The sequence below is a fragment of the Plectropomus leopardus genome, chromosome 2 (genome assembly GCF_026936395.1).
Source record: "Plectropomus leopardus strain MGB_pleo_1.0 chromosome 2, ASM2693639v1, whole genome shotgun sequence".
NCBI lineage: Eukaryota > Metazoa > Chordata > Actinopteri > Perciformes > Serranidae > Plectropomus > Plectropomus leopardus.
This window is the reverse complement of record NC_142177.1, coordinates 32,050,255-32,067,765: the sequence shown is the minus strand read 5'-3', so window position 1 is coordinate 32,067,765 and position 17,511 is coordinate 32,050,255. Positions and strand designations below refer to the sequence as shown.

Sequence of the window (17,511 nt, the reverse complement as noted above, 5' to 3'; positions counted from 1 at the left end):
TACTGCTCATTAACATATGTAAAACCAGCATAAACAAAAACTATGAAATGCAAAATCTACATTTACTACAAACCCGACTGTCACTGCTTCATTGCATTTTAATTTCTCATTGAGACTACGCACAGATGGAGTTATTTAGAGTAATGCTCAATATGTTAAGCACAGTATTAAGTTGTCTTTTTAGCCTTTAGTACACAATAGTATTGTTTACAATACTTCTGATGGAGATTCATTTTAAAGAAAACACTGTATTGAAAAAACAAAACCAGAAATTAAATTATTTATTGATATAAACACGTAGATGTTACATGTAGTTTTCCCATGAGGAGGAGTAAATTCATGTTGCAGAAATGTTGGTGTACACCAAGTGTGACCGACACGATGACAATTTAGTATCGTTGAGCGGGAAAAAGCTGATTGTGGACATGGATGTGGACTTGTAGTGAACGATAAAGGCATAAAGCGACGACAATTGTTCATCATAACACAGGGTAACACTCGGCAAGAGGTTGCAGGCAACAACCCTTTCGGTAGTGGGGTCACCAGCCATATATACATGTTCTTCCAGGAATCCAGCACTTTCCTGTGAACGACAAAGAAATTACTTAAAATATTTCCTCGTCATTGTGAAGGACCGTTTTAGAAAGGCTAAAAGTGTCACGCACCTTATGCTGCAAAGGCCTCATTCCTTCTGCTCCTAATTTGGGATTGCAACAGATGAATAAATAACAACAACAGGTGTTAAAAAGGAGTTGGGACTGCCGACGTGGAGACGGCAGCGATTCTCAGTCACACACAGAATCAAAGAAATTAAGGCATTCTGTTAAAAAAAATGTGTTTTTAAAATATATGTGTTAAAAATAAGTTTTATCCAGCAATATTTATCTAGTATAACATAAAAAACACAACATTTAAGAGAAAAAAATGCTCCAAAATGTTTAAACTATGAGTGTTGTGGGAGTAACCTGCAAATAAAATGCTGTATCTCAGCGTCCTAAAGGAGGCTGCTGCTGCTGCTGAGTCAAGGAAATGTGATTAAGACACCTAACCGAGTGCATGAGGAGCCATTACAGATTTAATTTATGGCTGCTAGAGGCCACCTTTTCCAAGTTTAGTGCCCTCCATGTATGGAGAGTAAGTCACGGAGGAGCCAAATGTCACCTCAGGACTCATATAGATCAACCCCCCCCAATACAAGAAGTGTAATTATCACATTTTCTTTGCACTTATTGCACAAATATCCATGCTGTGCAACTGAAATACAAGTCATAACTTGTTAGAAAAATAATTTATATTATCATGCACATTATCTTAAAGGTTGGTTGGCTTTTTCCTGATAATTTCTGACCTGTGAGAATGTGAATGTTGACTTATTTCTTGTCTGCATCTGCAACTGCCGCCTCTGTTTAACACAAAAACAAGTCATTAGCAAACACTGGTAAAGAGAGTGCCACAACTTAATGTAACAGTGTGTAAGAATTAGGGGGATTTAACCCTTTGAGACATGGATCAAGATCATTTTTCACCTTTCACAAGTATTTAATTATTAAAAGGTTCAAACCCCGAGCGAATTGTTTTGATTTCTTTGGAAAACATGGGGGGAAAAGGCTACGAGTAACCTGGAGAGAAGTGTCCCACAAAACGCAAGAAATTAGTAAAATTTGAAAATTATTCAAAATAAGCTAGGCAAAAATGCCCATTAAACTATATTTATAATGATCATAATTATATGCTTTTTCCAAGTAATTTCCTTGTTTGTTTTTGATTTTTACCTTTCCTTTCATTAATATTTTTCTGCTAATTTTCAGGCAATTTTCTTTTTATTTGTACTAATTTCTTGCAGATTTTTAGGTATTTTTTTCTCAAGTTGACAATGCTTTCTTCCCATGTTTTTGAAAAAAATTAAGTGAATTTGCTCAGGTTTTCAGATTGCAACCAGCTGAACCTCTCCTGGTTGTAATTTATTAATCGTTCATTGTTCAGGTTATTTTTTACTGGCAGTGTAATTATCCACAGAGGTCTTTTCCTCTCCATAACAAAAAGACAAGTTGATTGAAACTGTAAAAAACAGTAAATAAAACAGTTTCACAGTAATGCTCCCCACCATGGAGGGGCTGCTAACTTTGGTCCTGTCAAGAGTCAGTGTTCGGTTTGTCCGCCCTGAGCTACTGTACAAACATGGCAGTGCAACATGATGGATTCTGCTCGCTACGTAGATATCAACAGCTCATTCTTAAGAACTGAAAACACGACAAGTTTTACTTTTTGGTGATTTAACCCTAAACATACATAATACATTCCATTTCTGCCAATATATCCCCCTAAATCCTACACACTGAACCGTTAAAGTACAAATCTTACAGCCATAAATGGATCAAAAACAGTATATTTTTAAGGTCTTGACTTACGTTTGACCTCCAGCTTGCAGCTAACAGTTGCCTCTCCGTGATCGTTCTTGGCCTTGCAGGAGTACACACCTCCGTCAAAGTTACCAGGCTTACGGATCTCCAGAGAGCAGATACCCTGGACGCAGATCTGCCTGTACTTGGGGTCGTCTCCGATGATCATCTGGTTCTTCATCCATATAACCTTGGGCTGCAGAACAAAATTTAGAGGAATAAATATGTGCTACGTGCATGCTTTCTTCCATCTCACAGCCCACAAATAAACAAGCAGCAGTGTTGTTTCTATTTCTGTTTGTGCTTCACGGCAAGAAAAAACCCTTTTTGATTGAAGTGGACACACAGCACACACTCAGTGAGGATCCCTGGGGCCCATGGGGAATGTTACGCATGTGACCCTGCATGCCCGCTGACCTGTCACCCTCACAGCCTCTCCTCTTCCTCTCATGCATCAAAAGCAAAGAATACCAATACTATCCGTCTCATAAAGACCAGCGACCCTGCCGTCCCGTTAGACCCGCTGGGAATTATGAGCCCAAACAGGAGGTGAGAGGCTCAGTCAGCAGGCTAACAAGGCCAAGCGGAGATCTTACCCATTCTTAGCTCGGAGCCAACACACTGACAGCGATGGATGAGCGAAGGAGGAGAGGTGTTTGTTCAAAATTCTCGGTGTGTTCACTCACCACCTCAATGCGATTATTAAGCTGCTGACAAGTAGTCTGAGCAGTGGTGCCACCGGTGTGACCCCACGATCTGGCAAACACTGAGTGTACAGTTGTTCAGCTGTTTGATGACAGTTTGTTAGATAACTGTTCACCATTTCCTTAAAACAAACATTAAAGGGTTATTTCTATGGAATTTCACAATAAAATGTATGGATATAAACTTTTCCTTAGTTAATTTATCACAGCAAGCCTGATGTGGGGTTGAGCGATATGACAGTTTAGTACGCGGCTTTGTTGAATAATCAATTCTGATCATTTATGGCATTCAGTGTCGTTTCTGAATAGTGAACTGTGACTTTGAAAAGCAGACTGTTGTTTTGGACGCAGCTCTGATTGTCGACACTTGGCAGAAGCAATGCAATATATTTAAATCAATAAAATAAATTTCAAACCCATAAAAACTTGTAAAAATCATTTTCAAATCAATGAAATTATTTTTAAAATTATCAAACTTGCGTAAAACAATAAAATCTTTTTTAAATAATCAAAATCATGTGTAAAACATTACAATTATTTTTAAATTAATACAATTATTTTTAAACAAATAAAGTATATTTTTAAATAAATAAAATCATCATTAAATCATCAAATCACCATTTCTTTACTAAATTAGTTATTCATGAGAGTACGCTAAGTAAAACAGTACAATAAGCTAAAGTTTCGGCCTACATTGCATTTATTCTTTATTATCTGCATTCCTCTTGGAAAATTGATAAAATAAATTACCACTACTAAAATTTCCTTATTGAACTATTACTGTATTAGGATGTATACCATTATTGCGATATAAAATCACATATATTATGATAAATGGTTTGGGCTGTTTTCACAAATCTGTTGCATTATTGTTGTGTCAGCAGTAATCAGGTCTACTTTCTATCTGAATTCTATCTTGGCAGTGTGTTCAGCGACACTCGCTAACATCCAAAATTTGGTATCTGAAACACACTGAATCCATGAGCTATGTTGTCAGGAAACTACGTGCCAGCAGAGGTGTTTTTTTTTTTTTTAAGTAGAATCTCGACCAGGTAGTTTCTAGAAAATAACTGCACTTGAATGAAGCCGACCAATAGAGTCTGAGTACTTTTTGGTGCTGATTTCCTGCTGCAGCTGTTTACACAGAGGCACGCCATGATCTGACTGATTGAACTTTAAAAAAACACGAAGAAGAAAGAAGCTGCCGTACTTTTGGGGATCCCCTGACGGAGCACAGCAGCTTGGTGCTGTAGCCGACGGTGGTGGCTCTGTCAGTCAGGGAGGTGGTGAACTTGGGCGCCTCGGTGAAATCGTGCTCCTTGTACTCAGGAGGCTTGTAGTCGATACCTGGAGGAGAAGAAATGGAGCAAACATCGTGAACAAACTTTCAAACTGAATTTAGCTGAGTGAAATCCTACGGTTTCAGAGGAAACTGGACAAATTGAAGATATGATTTTCTTCCATTGCTACTGAATACATAAACTACTGAATTGATTCCTGCCTAAAAAAGGTTTCCAATAACCCTCAAATTGCGTAAACTGAAATCACAAACATAAAATACACCCAATGGAAACGTGCTGATTTCGAGAAAAACTCTAAATACTGCAAAAAGTTTTTATGTTCATGAGGTGGTATTTCAGGCAATTCAAAAAAGAAATATTTCACAAAACTGCAATGGAAACAATTTTTCGATTTTATAGGTAACATGATGCTATGACCATGTTGAACTGGCTTCCTCGGACACGACACAGCAGGCGCTACAAGAGGTGTTACTGCACTGCATAACTCTTCAAAAGTCTGTGAAATTGTGGACTATCACCTCCCACGTATAAGGGGTCGGCCTTTCCATCATCGCTTGCGTAACACACCTATGTCGCCTTCGATTGGAAATAATGACGGTTAGTGTGGCGGCTGCAATAGAAATAAACCTGCTAATGTTTTGAACATCCATCGCCATGCCTCTTGAGATGATACTGCGAGAGGAGAAGGCATATAACATCACTCAATGAAAACGCAGTCATCTCACAGTTGTGTTTTCTCAGCATTTCAAAAATATTGCTTACGTTTTGCGCGAAACTGTAATGGAAACTCATGTGGTGTCTGTTTCCCTGTTGGTCAAGGAAACTATAAAAGAGAAAATTACCTGTCTTCAGGATCTTGGCCTCCTCCTTTGTAACAGCAGCACTCTCACTGACTCCAACCTTGTTTTCAGAAAACGCTCTGAACTTGTAGGTGTTGCCCATGATGAGGTCGGAGATGGTTGCATTCAGTCTGTGGTAATGATCCAACACAGTGAACCACTCCTGCAGACACAGCAGGATGTGTCATATATCAGGGGGAGCCCTCTGTTAATATCATTGTGCATTATTCATGAGACAGACACTCTTTGATACTGAAAACTTACTCCGGTCTTTTTGTCGGCCTTCTGGACTGTATAACCTGTGATTTCTGTGTTTCCGTTGTCTTTGGGTGCGGTCCACTCAAGAGCAACGTTGAAGCCCCAGGTGTCCACAATCTTCATACTGGCAGGAGGCCCTGGCAGCTCTGAAAACAACAAACACATTTTTTTCATTTAAAAACACGCAAGTAAAAATAATCGCCTGCATTATTCTCTGCTGCATCCTGGAAACACCAAAAGGAAACCTCCAGGGCTAAAAAGCCAAAGCAGAAGTGGCAAAACGGCAGTTCATCTAATGGCCACTAGATGCTGGCACCAAAAGTGAGTTAAATCCCATCGACCCCCATTTTAACCCTTTGAGATCTTTTCCTTCTGTGGTCAGATGCCTTTCACAAGCCTTTTTTTTGGGGGGGGGATTGGCAAGAAATGTCCCGCAAATTGCAAGAAATTGGTAGATTTAGAAAATTATATTAGAAAAAAAAGTTGCATAAAAATGTATTTAAAATTGTGTAGCATAATTATGATTTCTTTTCCGGTCATTTCCTTGTTTTTTTGTTTTTTTTTTGTTGCTTTTTTACAGGTATTTCTCTTTACTTCTCTTTATGTTTTTTTTCTTCTTATCTATATCTTGGTTATTTTGGGGTCATTTCTTCTTAAGTTGCTTATTGCCGTCTTCCCGTGTTTTTGAAAGAAATAAAGCCAATTCACTAATCCTAACCCAAACACATTGTAGGTTTGGGTGTAGATAGCCGAATAGCTGCAGTGTGACTGTTCTTGCTCGGGTGCATTAGATACTCTGTTTTGTGTTAATAATTTTTGCTGATTTTTTTGCTAGTGAAAAGTAGCATTTGCATTATCACACTTAACCCTTTGAGACCTGGATCGACATTGCTTTCCTATCTCTGCTCTCAGATACCTTTCACAATAATTAAACCTTTGAACCCTGAGAAAATTTGTGCGATTTCTTTCAAAAACATGGGGAAAAGGCAATGACTACCCTGATGATAAAAAACTACGCAAAAAATGTCTAGTGAAAAAAATATTGGAAAAAACTATAATTGTGTTATAATTTAATGTGTACGGTTATCTTACAAAGTTATGGTAATTTTTAATGCACTTTTTCCAGTTCATTCCCATGTTGTTGTTGTTGTATTTAATTTATTTTCTTGCTAAGTTTTGGGTCATTTCATTTTCCATTCCTCATTGCCTTTTCCCAATGTTTTAAAGAGAAATTAAGCAAATTTGTTTAGATTTCAAATAGTTAACACTAGATTGTGATGCTAACCAAGCTCGCAGCTAGCATTCAGGTAAGTTTCACCCTGTTGTCCAAATACGTTCACTTCTGGCTTCACAAAGGCGGTGACGGCCAAAATGCCAAACTCAAGGCCTCCAAACGGGAGTTCACAAACAAACAGGTGTCATCACCGTGGCTATGTCCATTGATTTTAATCCTATAGGAAACACTGATTGTATTTTTTCTCTCTGATGCTACATTTTGCTCACCGACGATTTGCAGGGTGAGTGGAGCCTTGTCCTCGAAGTCATCCACCTTCACACACATCTCATACACTCCAGAGTCCTCTCTCTCGGCCGCACGGATGAACAGGATGCTGTCTCTGTCAGTGCTGCGGATGTTCACCTTCTTTGTGTCAAGGGGTTGTCCGTCCTTTGTCCAGGTGACCACTGGTTTAGGTTTGCCCTGGGAAAAAAAAAAACAGCAGTGAATTTTGAGCAATTCTGTCATATAATTAATCGTGCATTTACAGAACGTTACATGTCCTACTTACTGTGAAAGGGATGGTTAGATTGATCTTGGCTCCAACTTGAGCAACGTATCTCTGCCTGAGGAAACGCGGCAGGCGGACCTTGGGACGATCTAGAGAGAAAAACAACCAGTGATCATTACAGCGTCAGCAGAGGATCAGCAGCCTGAAAAGTGATCTTTAGGAACTCCTTTTTTGGACTGAAACAAAAGGTTTAAATCTCCTTTTGTGACCAACAAATCTTTAAGAAATCGATAAACCTGCTGAGCTGATCTAAGCCCACTTGAGCCGGGGATTTTTCACTGGTGCCCTAAGTTTGTCTGCGCTGTAACTGGTTGTAAACGTAACTCTCATTTTAAACCCTTTATCCCCTCTGCGATGGATCTGTCACTCTGATGTGCAAACCTTTAGTTGAATGACATGACTTTTTGGAACACGAACGCCTTTGCAGACATTTTTAAGGAGGTAAAAAAAAATGAGAAGCTGCATATAAAACTGCAGGACAGGAATGCATGGGAAGCAGGAGAGTTAGTATTTGGGTTTGCAGGTACAGGCAATGCATGTTTACGTTTATGTGAATGCATATGTGTTCTTTTTTTGGCTACATAGAATAGATTTTTGCGGTGCTTGCCATATTTTTGTAATTATTTACACTGCAAAGATCATTAAAATACATGGTGTGTCTACAGGTATCAAAAACTTGAATTTAAATTATTTTAAAGACCTTTTCAAAATATTTTTTTAACCTAATTTAAGACGGATTTTGGAACACCTCATCTTTTTCTCATTCAAGCACAGCAGGTAAGTATATAAAGGGTTAAGCATAGTGTTATGTTGTCCCGTGTAGAGGTAGTTTTTATGTAAGAATATGGTAACTGAAAAAAGTTATGTAAATGTACATTTTGCCAACATTTAAGTGCAAGAATAAAATAAAAAGACAGAATGAGGTTCAGCGGGTAGATTAAAAGATTTGTAAAATCAGAAATGTGGACTTTCACACAAAAGAGTTTAACTCCTTTTAACACAAATAAATGAAAAGATGGATAATTATGATGAATAATTTTTTTTTAAGTAAAATGTTGGTGATGTTGTGCTAACCAATTTGTGGTGTATGCCAGTTACACTTGTCTACTTGTGTTTTTGTTGTAACATTTGTTGTATATACAGCCCCTCAGCCAGGTCACTCTTGAAAAGAGATTTTTAATTTGAATAAGATTTTTATCTCAAACAATATATACTTTACTGTATAATCACTTATAAGGCCTAATATTTATGAAAGTCATTTTAAGACATTTCATTACCTTTTAAGGAGTTTTTTTCCCTCGTAATTGCAGTTTTACATATTTGTTTATTTAATATTCACTCAAACTTACAATACAACTCTTAACTGTGTTACCTCCGTGATTTTGTGACAGCTGACACGTAAACGAGCCTTCTTGGAACAAATTAAGTTGAAATAACAGCAGATTGGAAATGAGAGACCTGCAGGAAGGAAATTTAAATCACTAAATATAAAAAAAATACGAGAACATCACAGGTGAGAGGCGCCCCGGTAGCTCAACTAAGCGTCCCTGTCACCCTCCTGCTGTACATCGGCTTGTAAAAAAAAAAAAGCCCAATAAATCATTGCAAAAACAAAAACATATGGACAGTTAGCCACTGAGATGTTTGAAATGTCACTTAAGCCTCAAAAGTGTCTTGCTGAGGCTCATTTGTAGGAGTGATTTGGTGAGAAGCACCACCTGCTGAGTCCAGCAGAGACACATTTGTCAGGACTCTAAATAAAGACAGCGTACCACAGTATATCACCTCTCCTCATGACGCATGTTTGGGAGCTTCAGTCGTCCCACCGACGTCAGAATGCATTCAAATCGTAGATAAATGAAGCAGGAAAGAAACGGGTTTGTAAACATAAACGTGGAAGGTATTATAAAAGGAAATGAAAGTGAGGTGAGGTAAAAATGCACGTGTGTGGTAGAACAAACATGCCGCATGTTAAGTGTCTTGTCACTTCATTCAGGAGGATTAAGCTTAATGAAGATTCTCCCTGTAAAGTCCGTGGCATGTTTCAAAATAAACAGTGAATCTCTGGAAGTGTCATGAGATTTGGATGTTACCTGAGAACTCAGCTTCATAACTCAGCACCCCCGACCCCCACACACTGGAATTTACCATCCTCCCCCTCTCCTCCCCCACAGCCCCCACCTGCTCGCAGTCAGATCACTTGTCACCATCGATCTTGCCGAGCACAGCCTGACACTCCTCTCAGCATGAATCCTGGCAGGGATCACAATGCAAACCCCTCCGCACAAAAAAAATCTGTGTTAATAGCGGGGACATCCCAACTATTTTTCCAAAGCTTTTGTGGTCATTTTTACGGAAACCATTTATGAGTTGTTTCTATATGTGGTCGCCTGCTATGGTGTCCGGGGAACACGGACTATTGAAACATTGCCAGTGCGGCCGGTATCATGTTGCCGTCCCTCCCTGTCCGGATCTCCATTACGCATAACGATGATTTGTGAGTGAGCCCGAGTAACGCAGCTCCTCCTTTTAGAGCCCTCGGGGTGCAATCATCATTTTACCGCAAATCACTTTATACTGTCTGTGATTAACACTGGAAGGTGTGCGGCACCGCTGAAACCCGTGTACTTAACAAGTGTGTGGTTTGTCACACTGTGGAAACCAGCGAGAAGGCCACAGTTTTATACCATTAACACGGCAGGTACGTGCCAACGGACAGCTGAGAGGAAAACACTGCTGAGCTGCTTCAGTTTGACTCCGACACTTTACAGCTCCCCTTTCCCCTAACAAATGCTCCACAAAGTTTAAACCAGTTCCAAATACTTTGACCTATAATTGTTTTACTTTACAGATGGATTAAGCTAATCGTGCAGCATGCAGGAGAAAGTGTAAAGTCATAATTATACTCAGAAACTCATTGTGCATTGTAATACTATGAATCCATTAAAATTTTATAAGTTATTATAAGTTGATATACTGTATATACACAATAAATTTGTCTTTTAAAATTAGACCTGTTCGCGTTTGTCTCTAATTTTCTGTCATGGGCGAGTGAAGTTCCAGATCCATATTATGCCTGAGGTCGAGAAGCAGATTTAAAAGATTTAAGGTCGATTTTGAGATTTAGGGCTATTTTGCTTCCATGTCTTCTTTCGGTGTAGTGGAAAGAAAACTTTTAACACATTTATGTTTTTATTTTAGTTCAGATTTCTGTTCCGGCAATGCAGACAAAAAGTTCATATTTCATTAAAATATGTTGTATTTGCATATTTATATGTAAAATTTCAGAAACCTTGTTATTAGGGTTGCAAAGATATGAAATTTTCACGATACGATAACACATTTGGAAAATATCACAATTTCACGGTACGGGGTGTCACACAATAGCTATGATTATTACAGTTACAGTGACATTTAAAGGCAACGAAAATGGGTTTTTGGTTGAAAAAATGCTGTATTACTACACTGAAAGGTGAAACAATTATAAAAAAATAGAGGTATGTGTAAAAAAAAAACAACTTAATTTTTTAAAAAAAATATTAAACAAAGGTGAAATTCTCCAGCTGGTTCATTTTTTTTCAATTCCATAGATAAGCAAACGATGACAATTCATTTTATTTGTATACTTTGAAACCAGTATACCGCTGCAACACTAGTTGTAACATAAAAATAAAAGTCTTAATTTAAGTAATCAACTGAGAGAGTTTCATGGTGATATCTTTTTTTAATGGAGAAAAAGGTGAAATGATGACTTTTACAGCCCAATTTGTTACTTATTTGTGCTTATTGTGGCTCAGTACGCTTTGTAGTTACTCTGTACATACGTATGGTGTGTAAAGTATTTAGAAGCTTTTATTTTTTTGTTAGATTTTATTATATAGATGATGATGTATTTGTGCACGTATTTGGTATATATGTTTTGTCACACATTTAACTTTTTTTATGTGTATATATGATCAGGGCCCATTGGGGAAATGTTTCCTGGATTCCCGATGTTTATGTTGTATTTAATATTCTATATTTATTTATTTTATTTAACCTGTTTATATGGTTCCTCTGTCCTTGAGCTTATTTAACAGATTTCACTCTTCAGTTTACATTAATTTGGGATCAATAATCTTATATGACAATTGTTTGTGATAAAGTTTGCCTGATGAAAGTCTTGTTAACGAATGTCACAATAAACATATTTATTTTGCAAGAAGGACAGTGTTTGTGTCCAAAGTTGCAAAAAAAATCACAAGGATGTGTGTGTACAAAGATTACAGTGAAGATGAAAAGACAAAAGCCCTCAAAAAGTACAAAAGAAGATTAAATTTGCACATTTGCACATACCATATTCTCTAAATTCCTACGCAGACACAACAGGTTCAAACTTTGCGCCGTTCTCCATTAAAACCCTAAACACCACCAAGGCTTGAATATGTATGACTGTATTTCTTTCCTGCTGTTCAGCAAAGTATTGTTCTAACGTGCATTTTTTTATGATGGGCATGTGCAGTTGATAATTTAATTTATTTGTTATTTTTTAATTGTTGTATTTTTACTGTGTGTGTATTGTTGTTTTTATTGGGGTTTTTTATACCGCAGACACTGAAGTCAAAGGCAAATTTCCCACTGGGACGATAAAGTCTATCTTATCTTATCTGATTTAATTTTAAAAAATAATATATATAAGTATTGTTTATTAGCTTCATTGTCAGTGCTGATTTCTCATTACCTCTTGTCCTTTAAAAAATACAATAAATATAAAGGAATAAAAACAATGTTTTTTGTTGGGGAGGCTCGTCTAAGACACCAAATGTGCTGGTTACAGCACTAAGTATTTCATTTCTCCTGCTGAAAATGTAAACTCTGTTATAATTCCAACTATATGTTGTGTTATGTGCTGAATCTTGTGCGCTTCTTACCAGCGACCTCCTTCACCAGGACGGCCTCGGGGAGGGCGACAGGGGGGCTGCGGCCGCCAGCGTTCATGGCCACGACGCGGATCTTCAGACGGTCTCCGGTGGTCTGGTTCTTGATGATGTAACGGCAGGACTTCTGCAGATCCTCATTGACTACCTTCCAGTCCTCAGCTGAATGAGAAGACAACACAATGTGAAGACACAGAGCACAAATGACAGAGCTGTTGTTTATCTCAGTATTATGGGATCAAAACTGCGAGCGTAAAGTGTGTTGTCTGTGAAAACTGCAGGCGGACTGAGGGAAACAGATCTAACTCATTCAGAATTATTTAATGACGACAGTAAGCGCTGCTTGTTGTGCAGCTTTAGAGTGATAATGTTTGACACAAATTACAACAGTATTAGACGTGAAATTGCTGCTTTGTGTAAACAGCCCTCGTCTGCTATATCAAGCCCGCATGGAGCTGCTGCTGATATTAGCTTAGTGCTGTGAGTCTAAAAGCAGGACCTCCAGCAAGACCACCACCGCAGCTCCTGAAATGCCTCTTTCCTTGTAGGGAGAAGTTAGGTAGCTCATGATATAACTCTGCGGCTGACACTTCTGGGACAGCTGCAACCGATACGGCTGACCCACATTAAAACAGCAATTTAACATGTTCCTGCATGTAGCATTTGAAAAGCATTTACACAGTGCAGATATAATTAGAGATATTAGAAGGATGATGATCCTGTAAAAAAACTAAAATAAGCCGCCAAAAAAAAAGCTTTCAACGTAATTTAAAGGGTCAGCTGACATTTCTGACCCGGTGTATTAATAATCTAACCTCTTTCCTGCACATGGCAGTGTTCAGTGCACCTGGTGGGAAGCAGAGCAGGACTTACTTCCATCCTTGCAGACTTCAATGACGTATCCATCGAGGCCAGAATGTCCGACGACCTCTGGCTGGCTCCAGATGATAGTAACTGAGGTGTCGTTCTTGTCCTCAACAAACAGGTCCAGGGGAGCACTTGTGGGCTCTGCAGATTTCACAATAACATTAAATTAATACATTTGCAAGCAGCAGAAACCGACTCAAAGCCAAGTCTTACGAGAGGTGATTCTTTACTTTAACACTGCAATAAAGGAGAAAGTGATTAAAGCAGAATAACATTAAATTAATAAACTCGCAAATGGCAGAAGTGGACTCAAAGCAGATGTTTGTAAGAGGTGATTCTTTACTTTAATACTGAAATAAAAAAGGAAGAAGTGATTAAAGCAGAATCACTCGGAGAAGCTTTCCTCTCTGATGGAGGGTTACCTTTGGGTGGAGGTGGTGGAGGTGTAGGTGCTTTAGGCTCCTCTGGCGCGGGCGCTTCAGCAGCTTCAGCTGGTGTTAAATAGGCATTTGCATTATTATCAGCAGCGTGTGATGAGCAGAGCGATGCCACAGCATCAAATGAATGTACCTCATAGCTCTCAGCTTAAAGAAATCAAACTTATTCTCAGCTATGTGACAGAGGAAAATAAACAGGAACATGATGCGTTTTACCATCAGCGGGCGCCTCGGCATCAGCAGCAGGAGCGCCTTCCTCTGCGGCTGGAGCGGCAGCAGCTATTATTAAATGTTAGATATTAATAATTAGCGCTCTAAGCAGATGGTATATGTTCTGACAGATGATAATGTGCATGTTGAGACTGCAGATCAAAGTGTCATGAAGGGAGACAGTTAGTGCTGTTAGCCTTAACGTACGAGGTTCGAGATTCATAATTCAATAATGTAAGAAATCTGTAGTTGCTGTTGTGATTTCTTTACCATCAGCGGGGGCCTCGGGGGCAGCTGGTGTTTCCTCTGCAGCGGGAGCAGCAGCTGATATTAGAGGTTAGGAGATATTAGGGTTAAATATTAGTGCCGTCAGCTGTAATGTTGGAGGTTCAGGATATAATTAAACTTATATAAGACGTCTGTTATTCCACTGTGTTCTTTACCATCAGCAGGAGCCTCAGCTGCAGGCGCAGGCGTTTCTTCTGCAGCAGGCGCAGCAGCTGACAGAGGTTAGAGCATGTTAGCATTCGATAGTAGTGAAGTTATATTTGAGGCAAAAAGTTAAAGAATTAATAATACTTTCTGAATGAGATATTGGTGAAGTTATTTTTACTGTGGGTAGGAGGTTCAAGTTTTAGTAATACACTATAGTTTTACCATCAGCAGGAGCCTCAGCTGCAGGCGCAGGTGTTTCTTCTGCAGCAGGTGCAGCAGCTGACAGAGGTTAGAGCATGTTAGCATTCAATAGTAGTTAAGTTATATTTGAGGCGAAAAGTTAAAGATGTAATAATACTTTCTGAATGACATATTAGTGAAGTTATTTTTACTGTGGGTAGGAGGTTCAAGTTTTAGCAATACACTATAGTTTTACCATCAGCAGGAGCCTCAGCTGCAGGCGCAGGTGTTTCTTCTGCAGCAGGTGCAGCAGCTGACAGAGGTTAGAGCATGTTAGCATTCAATAGTAGTTAAGTTATATTTGAGGCGAAAAGTTAAAGATGTAATAATACTTTCTGAATGAAATATTAGTGAAGTTATTTTTACTGTGGGTAGGAGGTTCAAGTTTTAGTAATACACTATAGTTTTACCATCAGCAGGAGCCTCAGCTGCAGGCGCAGGTGTTTCTTCTGCAGCAGGTGCAGCAGCTGATAGTAGAGGTTAGAGCATATTGGCATTAGATATTAGTTATCTTCAGTATGGACGATTCAAGATGTAGTAATACTCATGTACAGTTTCTGTTAATACACTGATTTTTACCATCAGCAGGAGCCTCAGCTGCAGCGGCTGGCGTTTCCTCTGCAGCAGGCGCAGCAGCTGATATTGGAGGTTAGAACATGTTAGCATTAGTAACGCCATATTTAGAGCTATATTTAGTAGGAGTAGGGAGTTTAAGTTTTATTAATACTTAAATACATTTTCTGTTAATACAATGATTTTAACCATCAGCACGAGCCTCAGCTGCAGCGGCTGGTGTTTCCTCTGCAGCAGGCGTAGCAGCTGATATTACAGGTTAGAGGACATTAGCATTAGATATTAGTGAGGTTGTGTTTTGCAGTAGGAGCTGAACGATTCAAGTTTTAATAATACTAATAAAAGTTGTCTGTTAATACACTGATAGTTTGTTTTACCATCGGCGGGGGCCTCAGGTGCAGCGGCTTCTTCTGGAGCAGGCGCAGGAGCTGATATTAGAGGTTAGAGGATATCAATGGATACATAACATTTTGAAAATATCACATGGAATTTTCAGAATGTTATGAAAAGGGTTAAAAAAAAAGTTTTAAAAAATAATAATAAATAAAAAATAAAAATCTGTTAAAACAAAAAGAGGACAAGTTCAAATGTGCAGATATGGGTAAATTGGGTTGTAACTGAAATAATCCTCTCAGGTGTCACACTGTGGGCTGGCTGATCTGCAGCAACTGCAGCAGCAGCCTCATCAGTGGGAGCAGCTGAAGTAGATATTAGATGTTAATTAAAAATAGTCAAGAAATGTATCAATACAACAGCTGTTAACATGCGTTATACATCAGTCATGGAAAGTGAGCACAGTAAACCAGTGCCACCACCGGGCTTTTTTTTTTTTTTTTTTTTAAACATCCAGATTTAGCTTTTTTAGGCGTCAAGATGGAGCTTTCACTGAGGTATAAAAGCGCACATTACAGCCTTTACAAGTTAACATGACAGTTTTGCAGAAGGAAGGCGATGCGCATCTGAAGCGCAGAATGAGTCTGACTTTCAGTAAGTTGCAGAAAAGAGCTGGTCAGAAGTTACAAGAGTCCAAAGCAGGCGATTTATGCAGTTAACATGCTTTATGTCGACGACTACATTTCTTTACCAACGGCACCTTTACGCCGAGTGCGCGCGTGCGTAAAAGTTACCGCGTGCTTACCATGAGGTGGACCTACTTTAATTGAAAAGGATAAACAACTAACCCGAGGTTTATCCACTGAGAAATTAAATAAAAGGTTGACTTTAAGCTGTAAAATCGGTAATTTGTGGCTCACGTGAAGCTGCGCTCGTGTGCATTACCATCTGCGGGTGGAGGTGGGGTGGGGGGTTTGGCCTCCTCAGCTGGCGGGGCAGCAGGGGCCTCTCCCTCGGCAGGGGCCGCCTCAGCAGGTGCAGCCTCAGCAGGGGCGGCTTCAGCCGGGGCAGCCTCAGCGGGTGCGGGCTCTGGAGCCGGCTCTGGAGCCTTCTCCTCCTTCTTGGCTGGTTCTTTCTTAGCCGCCTTCTTGATGGGGGCAGGCTTGGTCGGCATGTTTGCGGTGTCAGCTAATTCCCAACTCGGTTAAGTCCTTAAAACTGAATCCAATGCCGCCTATTCTGCGGGGTCGGCAGCCTTATATACAGACCAGCAGGCTGAAGCACCGCCCCCTAATGAACTCCATGTAATAGATACTGAGGACCATGTCTGAGTCAGACCTCCATGTCTGTTTATCTCACTCATTAATGCCCACTGTGCGTCACTGATACATAAACTACAGCCTTGTTAAACAGAAACACGTAAACAAATTTTGAAAAATAAGGAAAATACTAACACAAGATATTGAATTTAACTGAGCTACTTGGTGATAATTTTGATCGATTTATGTGGTGTAACATCTTGTTTATGGTTCACAAACCAGTACTTTAGGGATGATGGTAAACACTGACCTGGTTCCACAGACATTAATTAAATTTTACTATTATATTTTAATAGGCATTTAGGTGAAATTTTGTCATAATTAAGATATGAATTCCCGAGTTATGGACAAAAAAAAAAAAAAATGTTTTTCAAGGTCACGGTGACCTTTGAGTACTAAATTCAAATCAATTCAACAAGTGGACATTTGTGCCAAATTTGTAAAAAAAAAAAAAAAAAAAAAACCCTCAGGGTGTTTGAGAGATATTGCATTCGAGAGAATGGGATAGATGGACGGATAGACAAACCGAAAACATAATGCTTCCAGACACAGCTATCTCCAGCATGGAGGCATAAAAACCAAAGGCTACACTATAAAGGAACTACACCACGGTCACATGACTTCAACGTCCCCACTACAACAAGGCTGTAAAGCCGTGTACACTGAGGTTCGGTGTGATGAACTTCTGTAGTCTCATTTAACCAATTGTTATCAACCGCCCTTTTTTTAAGACACACCAAGTCTCCAAAATGTACAAGTGGGGTTTTTACTGACGCATCATATGACGTCGAAAAACGTTAACGTCTCTAAAGTTTCTACATCATTTCAGACATCTAACCAAAAACCCACTGACAACGAGACGAGGAAACCGGGAGAGCCAAAATGGTAATTAA

General features: G+C 39.2%; 2 protein-coding genes across 5 annotated transcripts; both read right to left on the bottom strand.

Moving 5' to 3' along the window:
* Nucleotides 1-265: 265 nt before the first annotated feature.
* Nucleotides 266-16,544, bottom strand: mybphb (myosin binding protein Hb). The gene is made up of 12 exons (XM_042493980.2): nt 16,245-16,544; nt 13,078-13,212; nt 12,199-12,366; nt 7,289-7,377; nt 7,005-7,200; nt 5,508-5,647; nt 5,247-5,406; nt 4,314-4,450; nt 2,409-2,595; nt 1,349-1,402; nt 666-697; nt 266-583 (listed from the first exon to the last, which is right to left on the bottom strand). Exons 1-10 carry the CDS (start codon nt 16,471-16,473, stop codon nt 1,371-1,373), a joined length of 1,473 nt encoding a protein of 490 aa, XP_042349914.1. The 5' UTR covers nt 16,474-16,544; the 3' UTR covers nt 266-583; nt 666-697; nt 1,349-1,370.
* On the bottom strand, nt 13,156-16,236 carry LOC148190248 (uncharacterized). Of its 4 annotated transcripts, none has more exons than XM_088091214.1 (7): nt 15,344-16,236; nt 14,973-15,029; nt 14,376-14,860; nt 14,162-14,218; nt 13,989-14,042; nt 13,725-13,787; nt 13,156-13,562 (listed from the first exon to the last, which is right to left on the bottom strand). In XM_088091214.1, exons 3-7 carry the CDS (start codon nt 14,457-14,459, stop codon nt 13,446-13,448), a joined length of 375 nt encoding a protein of 124 aa, XP_087947340.1. In that variant the 5' UTR covers nt 14,460-14,860; nt 14,973-15,029; nt 15,344-16,236; the 3' UTR covers nt 13,156-13,445. The 4 variants fall into 4 exon arrangements, with proteins under 4 accessions (XP_087947340.1, XP_087947333.1, XP_087947322.1 ...); XM_088091207.1 differs by having other exon boundaries at nt 14,590-14,646; XM_088091196.1 differs by lacking the exon at nt 15,344-16,236 and having other exon boundaries at nt 14,590-14,646; nt 14,973-15,337.
* Nucleotides 16,545-17,511: the final 967 nt, after the last annotated feature.